This window comes from Electrophorus electricus, chromosome 20, assembly GCF_041902795.1.
Source record: "Electrophorus electricus isolate QZ-2024a chromosome 20, ASM4190279v1, whole genome shotgun sequence".
NCBI classification, from domain to species: Eukaryota; Metazoa; Chordata; class Actinopteri; order Gymnotiformes; family Gymnotidae; genus Electrophorus; species Electrophorus electricus.
Window position 1 is genome coordinate 7486131 of NC_137516.1, and position 19546 is coordinate 7505676.

At 47.8% G+C, this 19546-nt stretch overlaps 1 protein-coding gene across 15 annotated transcripts in view; it reads right to left on the minus strand.

Moving 5' to 3' along the window:
- LOC113580438 (membrane-associated guanylate kinase, WW and PDZ domain-containing protein 1-like) overlaps nt 1–19546 on the minus strand; it is an 82813-nt gene that overhangs the window by 27014 nt on the left and 36253 nt on the right. For 6 of the 15 annotated variants that reach the window (XM_081703043.1, XM_081703047.1, XM_081703044.1 and 3 more), the window contains 5 exons: nt 5687–5806; nt 4679–4888; nt 3562–3763; nt 2557–2639; nt 1157–1195 (listed from right to left, as the gene is read on the minus strand). In XM_081703043.1, coding sequence (XP_081559169.1) covers nt 1157–1195; nt 2557–2639; nt 3562–3763; nt 4679–4888; nt 5687–5806 — 654 coding nt within the window. Of the gene's footprint in view, nt 1–1156; nt 1196–2556; nt 2640–3561; nt 3764–4678; nt 4889–5686; nt 5807–8544; nt 8568–19546 lie in introns of those variants that run through there. The other 9 variants (XM_081703045.1, XM_035536205.2, XM_035536207.2 and 6 more) reach the window with 7 other exon arrangements.

The following is a 19546-nucleotide window of genomic DNA, read 5'->3' on the forward strand; positions in this document are numbered from 1 at the left end:
TAGAAGAGACCTGGGGCACAGACGACATACAGCCTGTCTGCCTCTCCCTTATTAAACACACACACACGTCTAGACTATAAGAAATGTGGTGAAGCCACATTGGTGTAGTTACTCCACACAAAAGCAAACCCACTCACACACACGGTCATTCATTCTCGGCTACTCTTCCAATTGACTTTTATTAACACTCAAGCCGTTAACTGGATTAGGTTTCACGCGCGCCCGCGACCGGTCTCCGCTCAGCGCGCTGGGTGGCGTTCCACCGTCTGCGCTCGCCAGTTCGGTCCACGTGAAACCCCCGCGAGGAGGACTCTCCTTCAGAGGAACGTCTCAAATGACCGCGGCGCGCGGGTGGCTCGGGACACGGGAGACTGGTACCGTTTTACCCACAAAAGCGGACGCGTGCTAACTGCTGGAACGGCGGTTAAACTCCGCAAACCCCCCAAGTCCGGGACGTCCGGCTAAAACAATAAAATAAAATAAATTTAAAAAAAAAAAAAGAAAAAAAAGAAAAAAAAAAGGCGAAATGCAGTCCACTCACGATTATTTGCGTGCATAAACGCGCTTTAGGTAATTGCGATTAAGCGGTTATTAAACCGTTAGTGGCGTTTAAAGCTTGCGGCGTGTGCTTGCAGGCAGGCCTGCACGTGTTTTGATCGGGTTGCACTGCTGCAAAGAGTCGAGCCGCACAATCAGCGTGACACCGTGAGAACCATCTTGTGAAACGGTCGCCGCTGGTGAGTAGCACCTGCAGAAGAATTCATCTTAAATTCATCCTTATATAGTGACGGCTTGCTCATTCAGGTTTTCCGTTAGACAGGTGTAGGGATCAGCTGGTGTGCAAAATGTTTTGTGAAGGGCTTTCAAGCTTTTGAAATGTGTGTGCGATTTTGACGGATTTGCGCAGGACGGTTAAACCGGTCTCGGGAATTGGTGTTAGAATCCAAGAAACTTCGGAGGAGATTTTGTCCTAGTCTCATCCCGGTCTCTTATGCTCAGCACAAAGTCAGTCGTTAGCACTGTTACGATACTATCAATCAAATGGCTGAAACGATGAGATAAACAGAAACTATTTGTGACAAATGAAAAGAGATGTAGAGATGAGCGGAGGGGAGGAGCAGAAAGGTGAGGAGGACGAGAGGAGAGGAGTACCTACCAAGTTCATTGTCTGGTTCCTCAGTATGTACCCCTTCTTCTCCAAGAGCAGGAAAAGAAAAAGCATTTAAGGAAGCAAGAGAGATGAAGAAACAGACAACACGTTTACTGATTGAATGCAGTAAAATCACGGTCGCACTCCTAAAGCAAATAATGTATTTGTTATTAGTATTTATTACTGCCACATTGTTCATTTCAACAGTCGCCACCAGGTGGCACTATTTCCAGTATTCTGACACGCAATCCATTTAGAAGGGAGATGATTTCCCTATGGCTCCACAAACCATATCAGACTCTGGGTCCAGCTGCATCCAAGCGATCTCTTGGCTAGATGTGCTGTGCCGCTTCGAGAAACCACACATTATCACACCAAAGATCAGGTCCTCATTGTGTTTGATATCCACTCGGAAGGCTTTGTCACGAGGCCAAATCCGCTTTAATTGAATTCTGGGATCTGGCAGCTACGTATTCTCTACTGTAACTGATATGGTACGGGTTTGAAGAAGCTGGCCCCGTATAGACCCATTAGCGCGGTGCTTGCTGAGGACCAGGGTGCTGTGCGGGGTTGGGGGAGCGGAGCGACGCAGTTTCGCAAGTCGGAAGCTTTCTGTCGCTCCAAGCCCACCACCACCAAATCGCATCGTCCCTTTTTTACAAGCTCGGACTTCTTGAGACCGTGAATCGAAAAAGACACGTGCCACAGTAGGCTAAAAGATGATGTTGGTTTCCCCCCTTAAAATCATTTTTAGATGAAAAACGTTTGCGGCCTACTGCTGGGTTTTCTTCAGTTCAATAAAGCATGACACTTTTCTTAAAGTGCTGGCTTTTTTTAACCTCATATTTTTAATATCAAGCGGCAAACTCATATTATAAATACATATTAAAACAAGACTTTTTTCCCGGCTTGAGCTGGGAGCGAGGAGGGAAAAACGGAGACAACGGAACGGAGTCGGAGCGGAGGGAGCGTGAGGAGTGGAATGGCCTCACATACTTTGCTTAGGACCAATCCAGCGTGGAGCGATTTAGGATCAAGTGTGCCCTCTGCTGGCGGGAGCATGCATAGGTCATGCATCACCTCTGAGGTGAACAAAGACTTAAAAAATAAATAAATTAATTAAAAAACACAACAAAAAACCTACGGTTGACTAAAAAATAATTTTTTAAAACAAACAAACAAACAAAAAAAACACCAGATACACGAGCAACTGAAATCATAACAGCATAATCAACATCAGCCTAATGTGCCTGAGGGCAGTCTGAAATCTATATACAAAAATATTTCCCACCAGCAAAACACAAAGATCATGGTTTATGATCAGCGAAAAGCACAACTTGCGAACAGCGAAGAGTGCGTTTTCCGTTCAGGTCTGGGGTCAAAGCGGCCAGCGATCATCTTCTTACCATCGTCATCACACTCCTCTATGGGCTTCTGTTGCTTGTCCTGACAGCGGGGGTCCATCCAGGAGGTCGTCTTCGTGTTGTGGCTGGAAACGAACACACAAGCACGTGCAGGTCTGAAATGGCTGCAGCGTAAGAATGAGCAAGCTGTGAAAGAATCCCGAGGATGCTTTCAAAACAAACAAACAAACAAACAAACAAACCAACCAACCAACCCCTAGTGGCTAAATCAACTCTACTAGGCCTCATAGTGTGGAAGATAAACACTGTTGTCCAATATGGAAAATCTATTTTAATCTACTGTGGCCATGTACATTTGGAACCATGCCAATCCTGGGCTAAAAAAGTCAGTAAACAAGTGCAAAACTTTAAAAAACAAACAAACAAAAAAACACCTCAATTGTATGTAGGAAATGCATGTTGAATACATATTGAATATTTGAATGCTATTAATGGTATAAATTGTAGTTTTCACTGTCCTGGCATTGCTGAGATGTGAAATGTGCCCCGATCTGTTTATCTAATTTGTTCTCCCATGAAGGAGCTTATGTCTCTGACCTCTGGACTGCAACAAGAAGCTAATATGTACAGCAATTTTTCTTCTCATAGGTCTGTTTTTGTGATCAATATTTTATTGTCTTCTGTGCAAAACAGGAACAGGAGCGTAAACAATGAAACGGGATGACAGTGAAAGGATGAGATGACGAAACCACAAATAAATTATATATGGTGTTTGTGTATATTAAATACTGACAGTAATACTGATGTAAAAAAAAAAGCTAAACTAAAGTAATTTCAGTCTAAAGCCAAAGCCAAGTATGAACATATGGCCACAAATCTCAGCTATCAAGCTTTGAAATACTAAAATAATGAAACAGCACAAGGAATAAGATCTCATTCAGGCCAGAGTCAAACGGATGATGTAGTTAGTTTTTTTTTTTTGGAGCAGCTCTGTATGACACCCCCCCCCCCCCCCAAGTGTTGCATTGTGGGAGATGCAGTTCTTACTCTATAAAATAGACCTCTCCACTCTCTGTGTAGGCCATTTCCCAGTTGTCTGGCAACGGGCCGAGCGGGTCGTTCTCCGGAGGAAGCTGGGGATGATGTGGGCTGGCCATGGTGGCTGCGGGAGACAGCGCCACGCTGTTCAGCACGCTGCAGGGGGCGCCGTCTCGTACCACGCCGTGCACTTCCTGCCGGCCGGAGTCTCCTGCGCGCGGCGGGGCAGAGGCGAAAGGAGCACGTGGCGTCAGGGCCAAGCCAGGAGGAAAGAGGAGCCGGCAGAAAGACCGCTGGGAAGGCCGGTGTAACGTGCGCGCGCAGAAGCTAGACCTTTCTCTTGGCCCGCTGCCCATGAAATGAGGTTCAGCCTGGCAGGACTCAAGGAGCATGCTAATGTAGCCGCTTTGCTAATAATCTCACACACGTACACACGTTTCCGATCCTTTTCGCAAAGCACATCGAACCCCTATCACAGCACACACACACACACACACACAGACCAACATCTTTTAGAAGTCACCTAACAATGAAGTACTGCACCCCAAAAAAAATCCCTCTCCTGACACTGAATAAATAAAAGCTTTTCACTGGGCTGCCATTCACAAATAATTAAACAAATGTGTGTTTGACTGAGGTCCATGAGCTCTACCTGCGATGTGATTATTCACACACACGCACGCACAGACAGACAGACACACGCACGCACGCACAGACACACACGCACGCACGGACACACGCACGTCCCAGCTAGATGGACCTGCCCTGTGCTGTCACCAAGCCTGTGATCATACTCACCATACTCCCACACTCACACACAAAATTAAGTTTGACTCTGTTGTTAGTGCTTCCCCTTTACAGTGTGATGGACAGTCCACAACAAGAACAGTGATTCAAAGGGCAAACGATGAACTAGTCAGAAGACCTACTCATAATGAGCTCTCTCCCTTATACAGACACACACACACACACACACACACTCACACACACGTTGACTGAGGTCCCTGATCTCTACCTGTGATGCGATTATTCACACTCGTCACAGCCAGATGGAGTCGCCCTGTGCCCACATCAAGCCCGTGATCACATTCACAATACTCCCAAACACACACACACACACACCGACCTGTGAAAGCGTTGTTCATGTCTGAGCCGAAGTCTGCATCTTCCATCTGCTCAAAAGACACTAGTGGAGCATGTTGCATGTCATTGTAGGACTTGGTGCGCTTGGGCGTGGAATGCTGGGAGCCAGAAAGGCCGTCTCGCAAAGCATCCTGGGTAATCACTGTCCCGTGGGTGGGCTGGCTGGGAGGCTTGGGTGTTCCATAATAGTTACCTAGGCAACCAGGGCGGAAGGAGATGGAAAAGGAAAAGCATTGGTGTTTGGGAGAGGAAGAGAAAAGGAGAGAGACTGAAAAAGAGCGAGAGAGAGCGAGAGACATTTGTAAGAATCCTCCTGTACTGGTATGCTGAGAGGAGGAAGGAATGAGCAGAGAGGACCAGGCCAGAGCTGCGTGTGGTCCGGGACGGCGGCAAAGCGTCCAGACTGGCCGATCACGAGCACGAGTGCCCATGTTCGCTACAGACAGGCAAACGACTAGTCCCTCCCCTGCACTGTGTCTCCGTCTCCAGCGATCACGCTGAAGTGGCAGAACGGCAGCATCTGTGGCACACCCAGCGTTTGAGAGCATTCAAATCTTTTCCCGCGTCTTGCCCAAACGTCGGAGCCTCGCTGCGGCTTTGTTTTACAGAACCGCAAGGCGTTCCTATTACGATATTATTACACAAACACACCTTTGAGTTTCAGCTGAGAATGTGTCTATAATCTATAATCATCATGTCTGTACAGGGGAGAGAGAGAGAGAACGATGCCAGGCACACACACAGTGCCAGACGGATTAAACCTGGGTGCCAGAGACAGTAGCCACCAGAAGAACTGTGAGGACAGAATGCTTCATTCTGTGTGCGGGTACGATTCTGGCTTGCTGCGCATGCACGATTAGGCAACGACATCCATGCACCTCGCCCCTGCGTGCATGTGCGTTTGTGTGAAATTCCACCACATCTATAGCATCAGCAGTACCAACCGACACCTCCCTGTGCAGAATAGCCACACAGGGCTGCTGGCACATACCCTCGTAAGTCCCGATTTCCAGAAGAGTTCCACACCGCTCCAACTCCAGGAACTCCTGCACGGACAGGAAGTTGTAATCCACACCTGGAACCTCGCCGGCTCGAGGGAGGCGGGTGGTACCTGCAGGAGAATCAAGAGAACGGGTCAGGGCAACAGCTCCGAAAGATCGTGCGGCAAATAACGGCAAGTCAATGACATTCACGAATATGAATGCAGTCACGCAAATTCAGCAGACCGGCTGCCACCTGACGTGTGCATTTCTAAGAACGCTGCACCCAAGAGGTCTCATGGCCTTGCTGGCACTCCTGGGCAAAAGTTCTCCCTCATCAGTGCTAAGACCCGATGCGCTCGGGCCCACCTTTTCGCCAAAGAAAGTAGGACGCCGTTGCACACGACGCCAATTCCAAAACGTCACAACGACCGAACAAACACTCGGTTGGACGCGAGTGCGGCAGAATGCAGATCGAATGAACGGCGCCGGTGTACGGCCTCCCGCGAGACAATCAGGGCGCGCGGCTGTCGCCGGCCCTCTCGCGACGCGAATGAACCCCACACGAACGGCCCGCTCGAGCAGGCGGGGAGGTGGGGCTCGCGCGAGGTGTTAGCAGATTAGCCAAACGAGGAAAGCAAAGATACTGAGAAGAAAAGGCAAATAGTAAAATACTTTTAGGTTCAAACATACGGCCACCCGGTGGAAGTGAATCATGCCAATTTAGTCTGTTTCACATTTCATGACATATTTCTTCCAAAACCACAGACAGGCCCTGACCGGCCAAAGGGACCCTAGACTGGACGTGTCGTTACCTGGTCGCTAACGCCGTGGTTTCCAGAGTGACTGACCACTGGGAAGGAAACCGACCATCCACTTTGGGATATGAACCGAAGTTGCGTGTGCCATGAGGGTTTTCAAATGGGTCTGTTAACTTGACACTGATGAGGCAAATAATGGCACTATCTAACCATTTCTGTTTGGATTTCTGTTTGCATCCGCCGACACCCGGCGAGTGTCGGCCATTGTTTTTAGGACGCTGAACGGCAGTTAAAACTCGCAGCCGTTGTTTTGTCTCCAACTACTCACTTCCTTCGTAATGAGCCTCTTCTTGGTTTTCCTTTGCTTTCCCTAGTGTTATTCCGACGGGGATCAATTTCAGAGAGGGATAGGCTCTCTGCTAGGTTTGTGTCTGGTTAAGTTCACACAGTTTGTAGCCATTTGTTTTGTACAAAGTACTTGCTAGCGGAAGCCTATAACGCCTATAGGTTATATAGGTCTTGCAAATGTACATTTTATTCCAATCGTGCTGTATTATATAAACGGCTAACACAGTTACACAGAAGCATGAAGGGTTCACTCATTTTTTTTGTCATCTTGTGAGACATATTGCAATTGAGGTGTGTGGCAAACTGATGACAATTATATTTTCTCAGAAGAGTCCTTGCTAAGTGAGTACTGTCAGTACAGCGCTGTCACGATAGCTTATTAAAACAAATCTGAAATCAAAAGCATTTAAAAAGTGCAAACTCATCTATCACAGGCACTGGTCCAAATTTGAGTTGGTATTGTCAGCAACATTACCGCTTGCTGGTGACATGTTCTCTTAATGGCATTAAGTGTCCCACAGACGTTGATCTGAAACCACAGTTCTCCAGCTTGGCTCTACCCCCTTCCTTCTCGAAAACTGGGGTTCCAGTTCATATGATCAAGAAAGAGATCAAAAAAGTACCATCCTGATGGTTAGATCTTTTCCTGGCAAGAACATTTACCATGGTCATATTTCAAAACTATACTGCCATGCATGTCTGCAGTACCACATGGAGCTAGAATCAGCAGTACATTTGTACAGATAGAGAACAACAAAAGTACAACAGACCCAGTGACTGCCAGACATTCTAAGCTGTTGCTATAGACAACCACTGGGAAGGAGGAAAAGAAGCCTTCATCTAACTTTCTAATCACACCAGACAGCAGCAAACATAAAGTACTTCTTTTATATCCAAGACAGAACTCATGATGTGAGAAACAAGCTAGGTCAAAAAGATTTTGGCTTTTGATAAACGACCATTGTGCAGGTCGGTGAATCATAGCGCAGTTCAACACAAATGTTTAACTCCACAAACGCCTAAGCAAACAATTTCCTTGATTGGGGGGATGCTTTCGATTTCAGGCCGGCATGGCTTTGGGGCCTGAGGGTCTTCGGGCCACGCGGTAACCAATGAGGGGAGAGGGTGACTGGTATGCCTCCTCTGAGGTCTTGCGAAACGGGTCGAATTGTACACCATCGATCACCGCCTCCCAGGGACCCACTGGCGGCAGAGGAAGCGAATGGTGGTGAGAAAGCATTGCTCAGTGAGACAGCAGGGCTCTCGGTGGGCTAGCGGCAAGGACGTGCGTCCGAAACGGGGGCGGAATACCGATGGCCCGGCAGCCATGACCCCGCACCCTCCTCCCAACTGGCTTTGTGCAAGGAATTCAAATGAACTCTTCACCCTGAACGTTCATTGGTCAAGTCCACATGGTGGGTGGGGTCACTGCCATGTACTGTATCTGTGTAAACATGTCAGTTAGTGTGGCGGTTTGCCAGGCTTGGCTGTGAAAGTGAATGCCAATTCCTTATTTAGAGTTAACAGTTGGGTGAGGGGGGTCCAAGTGATGAGGCTACCAGGCAACATGAAAAACAAATCATCTAATGGGCATTTAAATCCCTGCCTAAAATACGCAGCGTATCTAATAAACACGGTGGCGCGCACAGGCGCAAACAGCATGGCGTTGACGCACTCCTTAATAACGATCGCAAACACATCATAATCAGAGAGAGCAAGCAGCCTCACAGTGTGATATGTTTATGCGTGTCTGTTCTTACATGTCTGCTCTGGGTGTGTGAGACTGCAGATGGGAGATGCTGTGCTCTACTGGTTCTGGCGCTGGTAAAACGGGAGAGGTTCTCCAACTACATCCTGCCATTAATGCTGCTGTCATCTAGCTTCTCATTCAAAGAGCAGGTGTCTCGCCCTCATCTGTCTTTGTATACACAACACAAGAACTCGGGGGGGGGGGGGGGGGGGGTGGATGTGGCAAATATGCGTGTACACACACACACACACACACACACACACACACACACAGTGCAGTCAAATGCGAATTTCATTACAAAATCAGCTTTGCCGGAGGGGTGGGTGTGTGTGTGTGTGTGTAATGGAAGCTGGCTGAAACAAATCAATCGAGCAAGTTTAGAGCAGACACGCAAAAGCTGTGTGTATAAACCAGAGTCGGGTTTGTGGCCACAAAGACTCAGAGGCTAGAGCTTCCACAACAAGCAGGATGGCCACAGCTCGGTACTGTGGGATAAGGATGACGGTCCATTATGCTGGTGTTATTTTGGCATAACTAGCCAAGTAAGCAAGCTGATGGCAAGTTCAACGGTATCATATTTCATAGGAAGATTAGCAACCTGGCCAATATAACATGCACCTGCTCACACACCTGCTGAAATTACACTCCCATGCCGCTCTACTCATTCTAATTCTATAATAACGACCAGCTTGAAGGCAAAGTACCACTTTTCAGTAGCACTGTAGCGTTACGACCGTGATGCGTTACAGCAAGGCTTATAAAAGAAACCAACAATGTACTACGTCCACTAAAAGTGTTTGTAATGACTTGTGTAAATGACTTGTAATGACTAATGTCTTGTGTAAAATGTTTAAATTGAGTTAAGTGCAATTTATCTGCAGCTACGTTTAAGCACACTACAAAAAAGTGAACTGTAAATCTGAAGTATTGCTACCCATTTTTGCAACCTGTGATGGGTATGCTCTGCTAAAAAAGTGTACTTTTTGCTGCAACATCGTGGGCATCCCTACAATTTGCCCTTGAACACGCTCTAACTAGCCTCATTTTAACTTTAGCTTGTTATCAAAATACCCAGGGTTTCTATTACCTGATAGTCTCTTAGAGCAGCATAAGTGTGTTCGCCAGAACACACTGGTGAGGCATGAGGGCAGCTCAGGAAAACAAAACAAAAAGAGAATATGCCGGAAGGGAAGTAGTGGCCATTACTGGCTGCACATTGATATTGGGGGCTTTGTGTGCTGTTACCGGCTAAAGAATTCCCCCCCGGGTGTCCAACCCAGTCCCGCTTACACACGAGAGTGTCAGCTGATGCTTCTGCATGAATTCCCAGCAAAAACCCAAAAACAAACAAACAAACAAACAAAAAAAACACACACACAACAAAACCAAACCAACCAACCACAAACAATGCCAGAAACAAACCAAAAGATTCCCTTGCACAGAGGCAGTGTAAGTCAGTGGTGCTTAAAATGGCAGGCTGAAGACCAGTTAATGTCACGAGTCATAAGTTATGATCATAGCATAATGCTGTGACGGAGGACTGAAATCAAAGAATGCTAGAAAACATGCACACACACACACACACACACACACACACACACACACACACACACTATAAATAGCAGAGTCTGGGAGTTGGGGGAAACCCTGGTGTGACCTATATTTCCACCTACAGAACATTGCATTCTGGGAAATGGCGTTTTCCCCATGTAACAGACACTGATGTGACTTAAAAACCTAAAACATAGCACGCTAATCAGATTTTGAGTTATTGAAGGCCTCCTGCTAGGCTTAGGATCTTTAACCCAGGCCTAAATGATGGTCAAAGCTCACTGTCCATCAGAAATCTCTGGCTCAATTTCATCGTCTTTCAGGAAATAAACCAAATGATTAGAGATGACACCGAGTATCGTCTCTGTAGTTATGAGATGATGAAAAGACATGGCCCTTCTGAGGAAGTCATGCAGGCTGTTTCAACCTCGAGATGATCCTCTGCAACAGTGACGTGATGTCGATGCAATCCGGCGCCGTTTGGTGGACGCTGGAGCTGATGCAAAGACTGCAGAGCTGAAGCAAGCGGACATGCTGGTTCTCCCCAGAGCGTCTGCTGGACAGGCAGCCCCATACTGCTGGGAGCCACTGCAGCCCTGCACATGCGGTGAACGCTCAGATACTTCGCAGCGAAGGTCGTCTGCGGGCCCAACGCAGGGTTGCTTCTGGGATGACTTTTCTGAATTTTTGTTTTATCTACAGCAACCAGGTTTCTATAGAAAGAAGGAGACATACTTGGTTGTCCCTCAGATGAAGCTGCCTAAATATTTGATTAGCATGACCCACTGTGTGTGAGATAAAGGCAACTGCAATGCCATCGTGTTCTGGAAGTGCTGTCCCTCTGCGCTCGGAAATGCGGGCGACGACACTGATGGAAGTAGCCATGAATCGCTGCTACTTTTATGTAAATTCCATCTCCGCCGGGGAGCTCGTGCCTGGACGGCTCTCTGCGGGGCATCAACGCATCTCCACCGCCATTCCGAGCTCAAGAAGAGCAGCGGATTCGCATTCGGTTGTCAGTGTACGCACAGGCCGTATGACACACACACACACACACACACACACACACACACACACACGGGGAGAGAGGCCGCACATCAGCCCTGCAATGTACAACGCAGCCCATTCTGGGGATGAAAACAATCCGCCACGCAGCGATCGCCGGGAGATGGAGACCTTGCCCACCACATCCCTCTTGCCCCGTGCTGCTCCTTGACGAAATGCGTCTTCCGAGAAACCCTGCGGCACCAACAGTTTATGGTGCCTCCAACCGCTCTCCGGCACCGATGAACATTCGGTGCACGAAAGTTCCAGACGCCGATCCCTTCGAAGGTGGTGAGGCGTCCTCCACCAAGCCTGCGTGAGCAAGCACGCGAGAGAGAGAGGGGACGAGTGAAGCGATGACTTCGGCGAGCTGAAATCTCTTGGGGGAAGGCGGACGTGTTGACGTCGTGGCGGCTCAGCCCCGGAGACCCAGCCGGGAGGGTGGGTGTGTGTGTTTGCGCGCGCGCCGTGCACTGCGGATGTCACAAAGGTGCCGGGCTAGATGAGGACAGATGGTTTCTGCCAGGCACAAAGCTCCTTCTAGCCTGGGAAATCAGCTGATCCTGCTTCATGTGTTTATTAGCGTACGCGGTTGTCTGGACGCAAAACAAAGAGGACTTGGATGCGACTTGCAGAGGACACGCCCAGTTCAAGTGGGTGGAACTCTAACCGAATGATTCAGTCGATGTAAAGGTGTGTGCGTTGCACACACTCGTGCGTGCACACGTGCGCACACACACTTCTGCAATGGGAAGGCATGAGCATTAATCAGTTTTATGGCTGCAAAGCTTTGCTCCTTCACCTCTATTTCTGCCTTTTTCTTTAAATCTCCCCCTCTCTCACATTAGCGTGCATGTGTGAGCGCACACAATATCGTCTTCCCAAGTACAGTGTATATAGCTCTAAGCAACAAAACCTCATATATTTCATTATTACCTGCTTTTTATCTATGTTATGTATGGCTGCTTTTATACAGTCTTATTACAGATGCTATTACATGGAAGGAGATTGGGCAGCCTATGAATTAGAACTGGCTGGTGTTCTATGGTTGAAAAACATCTATAAAATCTGCTCATTTTGGGCCTATGAAGATCCAGTTTACCAACAGAATGCGTTTCAGACTATACTAAATTTAGTGTTGACTTCACAGCACCTTGAAGCTAACGAATGCTTTATTGGGTGTTTTTTCATTAATATCATTAACATATCAATGTTAAATTAGCTTGAATTACATTAAATGATTTTTCATATGCAGTAAATAGGTGAAATGGAGGTCAAATTACGGGTCAAATTCTTTTGCTCGAAGTTTGGGGAAATTTTACAATGCATACTGTGTGTTAGGAATATCTTAATGCAGTATTTTTATATTAATGGAGTACATTATGGTGAAAACCATAAAACCATACCACGTTACAAAATACATCACAAGTTGGGTGTATTCTTTTACGTTTTGTCAAGAGAAACCAATCTGACCCGATTTGTCTTTAAATTTGTTTTGCTGTCTTTTAAGCATGGAAAATCTAAAATAAAAACAAAACATGCAAACACACACTCACACTGTCCTGACTACTAGCAGATGCATCTTAGCCTTGTACACACAGATTCACACGCACACACATGCGCACGTGCTCCCACACTCACTCAAACACACACACACAGTGATAGCTGATACCCTGTCGTCTGCCTGCTGTCAGGGACTGTGGGAGGTAGGAGATCATTGTCTGACCATACCAAGCCAAACAGCTGTTGCTCATGGTGGAGGGGGGCAGACCAGCGAACACCCTATGCATGCTTCACAACTCCTGTTTATTATATAGCCAGTTATGCTCTTATCAGGCCTTGTCATTTTACTGTGCGTGTGTGTGTGTGTGTGTGTGTGTGTTGGGGGGTATCAATAAGTCAGTGTGTCATTTAAAAAAGACTCATACTGCAGCCTGCTGTAAATCAGTAGCATGACAGACCTTTACGGATAGTTTTGTCCTTGAAGAAGCATTTCAGTGGATAAGTAGAAATATGAAAAATTGGAGAGACACTACGCTTGGTCTCTCTCTCTCTCTCTCTCTCCCTCTTGCACACACACACACACACACACACACACACACAGTCTATTCTTGCTTCTGTAGCCCCGGTGAACATTACATCATCACATTCAGAAAACCTTCTAGGACAAACGTGCAGCGAAGGAGATGCTATGACGAGGTGGAAGTGCTGTAGTCAACAGAGGGCGAGCGAGGTAGCGAGAGATGGAGAGAAAAAGAAGAATGGAAAAGACAGCTTTCACTAAGATGCGGAAAAATATTCACACAGGGAGAGGAGGACTCCAGAGTGTGGAAACCAATTACTGAATCATACACACACACACATACACACACCCACACACACACACACAAACACACACACACACACACACTTGCTGAACTTCACTTAAAGGCTTGTCTACTCAAAAGCTCACCTCTGCATGTCCTATGTGAAGTAGAAATCACACCCACACCCATCAGTTATCCACATAGTATGGAATGAAAAGCAAATTATTGCCAAAAATACATCTACCAGCGTGCTACGCAGATAAGAGGACGTGATCCCAAGGGATATGAACACATACTGCATAAATAGCTCCCCCCCCCCCCCCACACCAATTATTTAGGCAGCATTAGAAATGCCTGCCTTGTACCTACGGTCACATTCCACTGTTACTATGGAAGTTTCAGCCTCTCACGCCCATGCACTCTCCACCCTGTTCCACGCTCACTAGACTCTAGTAACGGCATCGCTGCTGCTTGGGTTGGGGGCCCAGCTCCCACACGCCAGCAGCCTGGTAGAGCGCCGTGTGCTGATACGAGTGCGTAAGCCCGGGTCATGTGGTCAGGCGCAATATCGCGGTGCATTTTCACAATACGCGTCACGCTATTTAGGCTGAGCAACGTATCGCTTGTTAATTGATGCCGCGATATCAGCTCAACACTGAAATTGCAGAAGGCTGCTGTACAAACCTCCCCATCATACCTCTTCTGGCGTGTGTACACGTGTGCCAGTGTCAGACAGTACACTTGAGCGCTTGCTGGGTGTTGTGATGATTAGATATGGTAAGTATTAATAATTATGCTAAAAATAAACACAAGCCAATCTTTATTCATATCACATCCAAAGATGACCACCGTGTGTTCACTGTGTCATAATATTTAGCAATATCATTGCCGCATAGCATTTTTCTCCAATTACGGGCAGCTCTGATATTTCAGTTTTTTGAAATTGGCTAATAAATTGGATACTCTGCACCAGTGAAACCTGAAACCATAGCACTCCCAACTTTCACAAAAGCTTATGAAGTATAATCATTCAAAAATAAACAATTGGATAAAGAACCAGAGGGAATATCCAACAGCTAATAAATAATTTAATCCAATATCCAGTCGGCCATTAGCAAGTTTCAGTTGGACACCACAGTACATCATTCACAGGTTCTTCACAATTGTCTTTAAAACAAACATGCGTTTTTTTCAGGATTTGTTGAAGTACAGATGATGGTCACAAAAGCATATTAGAATGCAATTTATCACAAAATCAATAACGTCTCTCCCCCTCCCACTGACCACAGCTTGAGGCTGAAACATGCATGATGCAGCAAGACCACTCCACTGTGGCGCAGATTACTTTAATGTGATACATTCACCAGTCTGCATTCACCTGTGGTGCAGACCTCTTCCCTTGGAGGTGCACTGCTTCCACTCAAACATAATGAAAGGCTGCCTTCTGATCTGCAGCACATTATAGGTCAGCGTAGGCCAAAATGGGGTTGGTTGAGCTTGGGGCTCAGAGGACAGTTTGAATCGCTCGACCCCTCCCAACCCCTGGCCTTTTTTTTTGTTGTTGTGAAGAAACAAAACACTTGGCAAAGCTCAAGTTGTGCAAATGCAGATGCACACAACTCAAAACAGACGAACACAAACACATCCGTTTGCTTAGAGAGCCCTCCAAGTGACGAGGGCACTGATAAGAACTCGCTGTCTCTCCATCCTTCTCTCCTTCTGCCGGTCTCTCTTCTCTTTCCCAATCTCTCTCTCCTTCTCTGTGCCTTTCCCTCTCACTCGCTCTCTCCGTCTATCCCTTTTCAGGACTTATTCAGTAGAACGCTCTCCAGCTGAGCTTGTCTCGAAGTAGGCTGGACAGAGATCAACGAGAGGCCAGGCTCTCTCTCACACACACACACACACACACACACACACACACACACACACACTCTCAATGGAGCCCTTCACAACAGGCCTTTTCTTTTAACCAGTGCCACCACATTCACAGCTGAGTCTTTGCTTTCTTTTCCATCTCTCTCTCTCTCTCTCTCTCTCTCTCTCTCTCTCTCTCTCTCTCTCTCTCTCAATGCTGGAAAGCAAGAGTTGGGGGGAGCATGGGAAAATAATGGTGGAGAGCCACAAATGAGTTTAAAAAATAAAAAAAAAAACACACACACACACACACACACACACACACAAGAGAACACAGTTGGATGCTGAATTCACCAAGCTGAGGCCAACTCAGTTCTCTCCTGGCCAGCCTGCCGCTCTCTCGCGCTCTCTCGCGCTCTCTCTCGCTCTCGCTCTTTTTCTCAGTAATAACTTGGTCACCACAGGAGAAAGATGAAGAGCAGAGACAACAGCATGTTTCAGAGAGAGAGAGGGGGGTGGGGGGATTGCAGAGAGGCCATGACAAGCAAATGCACAGCTCCATGGGCAGGACGGAGCAGATCCAAAGGATTTAGAGGAGACGAGCCGCTGGACACACAGATGCATGTCTCTCTCTTCTGTGTACAGACACACAGATCCTGGTTAAGTTAATCCAGAAGCAGTTACTTTTCTGATGGTGAAGCTATAGCTGCCTTCATTGGAGGCACTGCCCCCACTCTCTCCCACCAACATGTGGACCCAGCGCGTGCGTGCACACACACCCACACACACACACCCACACCTCTCCCATCTTTCTCTCTCTGTGCTTTTCTCTCATTTGGATTTCTATCCTCATTCAATATCAATAAAACACAAAGCTGAAAGCAAACTGGCAAGTGATCAGGTGTGTGTGTGTGTGTGTGTGAGTGAGAGAGAGAGAGAGTGTGTGCATGTGTGTACAGATTTGTGTGTGTGTGTGTGTGTGTGTGTGTGTGTGTGTGAGAGAGAGAGTAGCGAGCTGCTCACACCTTGCTACTCTTGCGGCTCGTCATTGATAAAATCAGCCAATAATCAATACTGCAGCAGGGCAGCCTGCAGGCGGACGTCCTAAACCAAGCGTAGACTTCTGCTTAAGCAAGGACTACCAATTCCGGCCCCACGGATCCCGCATCTAATCCTGGCCCATTTCAACCACCTTCCACTTATCAACGGTAGAGCTCAAAAGAGCAAAATATTTCAGGTGGTGTGTGTGTAGATGGTGTCTACTGAGGGATAAATGGTGTATATTGAGATGTGTGTGTGTGTAGTTGGTGTATACTGAGGTGCGCGTGTGTGTGTGTGTGTGTGTGTGTGTGTGTGTGAATGTGAGTGTGAGAGAGAGAGAGAGAGAGAGAGAGAGAGAGAGAGAGAGTGTGAGTGTGTATAGAGGAAAGGGCCTGATCCTTCTTGTGGACTGTCCAGTTTGCTGACTAGCACATTTTACATCATATGGCAGCCACAGCAAAGGAAAGTACCAACACACACGCACACTCACACATGCACGCGCACACTCACACACGCACACTCACACGCAATCTTACTTGCAGCATTAGCCGAAAGGAATGTTAAAAATGGGTCACACGCACGCACGCACAGTGGCTCCTAAATGAGGAAGGCTATAAAAAAGCTGGGGATGGTATTTTTAGACGGCAGGTTGGTTAGAGACACCCCTTCCTCATGATCCTAATGACACACACACACGCTGATACACAACTTCCCCCATTACCACACCGTACTGACGTTGAACCAGAAACCCCACTCAACCTAAAATCGACGAGTGTGTCTGCTGGAGGTTCTCCGGTTCGGTTAGTTCAGTCCAGCCAGGGTTCCACTAATGTGCAATCAAAAAAGAAAGAAGCCCGTTAAACTTGCCTAAAGAAATCCATCTTTGTTGGCTTTTGGATTCGCTATGAGTCATTATTTTTTTAAAAATTTGAAACGAGGTCAGGCTAAGGTGGCCTGGTTCCTCCATAAAACCACACGCGCACATGTGAAGAAGCGGGCAGGCTGTGTGGCACCGCCGGTCCAGCAGGTCCGGGATCCCACAGTAGCATGCCATTTCTGCGGGTTAACGGTCCCTTCGTTAACTCGTTAATTGGGAGCTCCTGACACACTTCCCACGTCGGCTGGCAAAAGCGAGGCAAGAAAGAATCCCGGCGTTCCCAACAGCCGGCGCTCAGCGGTGCCACGTCAGCCCCGTCACGCCGATCCCACCGATCCCACCACAAGGCCACTGCTCAAAAGATACAGGCACGCGCGTGCTGTGATGGCACTCATGGTAAAACCATTCTTGAGATCTGGTAGGGGTGAATCAGGAATGACAAAAGCCTATTGTTACAGGCAACTAAAATACTATTTCCTCAAAGCCAGTGATTAATGTTTGACAAGTCAAGAGCCAATATCCTCTCTCAGAGAGAAAGGGGGGGGCGAGTGCTTGCCTGTCCAAACTGTTTTTCTTTACTTTGCTTCCTCTAACAATTTCCTTCCTATTCGCTGTATATGAAAAAGACAAATCCTGTAACCCAGTTCTACCCAATCAGCAACTCTGGCAACCACTGCAGCAGTTCTGGCAAAAGCCTGTACCAAAAAAAACACACACACCCACTCACACTCACACCCTCACCCTCACACACACTCACACACACACACTCACACACACACTCACACACACACACACTCACACACACACACACACACACACACACACACACACACACACACACACACACACACACTCACACTCACACACACACACACTCACACACACACACACACACACTCACACTCACCCCCACCCTAAAGATTAGCTCCTGGAGCATGAGTGAATGCTGGTTGTTAAGACAGACTACGAAAAAAGCACCCTGCAATGCAGTGAGTTTCACACACACACACACCCAGCCAGCCACACAGACAAATGACACACACAAATGCGCAAGCACGAGTACACACACACACACACACACACACACACACACACACACACACACACACACACACACGTTGGGTGCCACGCTTCCCTCTGCCGCTTCCCCAGAAAGACTCCTTTGTTTTGGAAGCATCTGGACCTGACCTCTCCACCGTTTGTGCCACAATAACCCCCCCCCCCCTCCTCTCCTGTCCCTCACTCATCCCTCATTCAGAACCCTGCTTCTCTCGCCTTCTTTCCCTCTTCTGTCTCCCTCCCTCCCTTTTCTCTCCCTCGTTTACTCCAGTTGGAAGCTGCAGCCGGCTGCTCCATGCCGTGAGAAGCAGCTCTGTGTGCCACTGGGCCCTGCACAAAGCCCCCTGCTGAATTAGATAAATGTGTATGTGCGTGTGCGCGTTGTGTATACGAGAGAGACAGACAGACACACACAGAGTCAGAGAGAGAGAGAGAGAGAGAGAGAGAGAGAGAGAGCGAGCGCACACTGGCCATCTGTCCTTTAGGAGGTGGACATGCCTGATACTCTTCTCTCGTCCTCTTACCCTACATTCCTTGCTCACTCTCACTCTGCCCACACATCCTCCTCTTCCTCCGCTAGATCTGTTTGCCCCCCCCTTCGCCGCCACCCCACCCCCAAATGACAATAGGGGTAAAATATGTACTAGCCTCGAGATGCAGCTACAAACACAGCGAATGCGGAATATTTGCTGACTAGTGAGAAGCTCAAGGCAGAAGATTTCACACGCGCGCACGCCAGAGCAAGTCAGACGAGACCATGTCGTCAGCGCGCGCGCCTCACAGACACGTTCACAACTTGTTGCGGGTTTGCTGGATTCAGGGTGAAGGACCAGACCGGAGTCAGCTTACGGCTTCAGTTCCAGCAACCCCAATTTCACAGCTTAAGACGCGCACGCATCCCTTCGAACAGTCCTAGGCGACGCACAGCGCGCACACGCACGCGGCTCTTGCATCCGTTCTGATGTTGGTTCTCTTTAACCGGATGGGTAATCCTTCACTCTGTTTAAAATCCTGCACGCAAGATTCTACAAAAAATGGCCTCCAAAGTCCATCTACGTTTACACCAAAGCAAAAATCTCCAGGCCTACGCCTTTGTTCGTTCGGTTCCGGTCCAAACGATGCAAGGGACCGTTCATGCGTCAGGCCGGTCGTGGTCCGGTTCTGTATGTCTCCAACGTGACGGTGTTGCGTGATGGTTGCCACGTCACTTTTGTTTCTAGATCCGAAACATGGGATCCAAAGCGTGCACTGGGGACCTGCAGAACTGGTGCGACAAACAC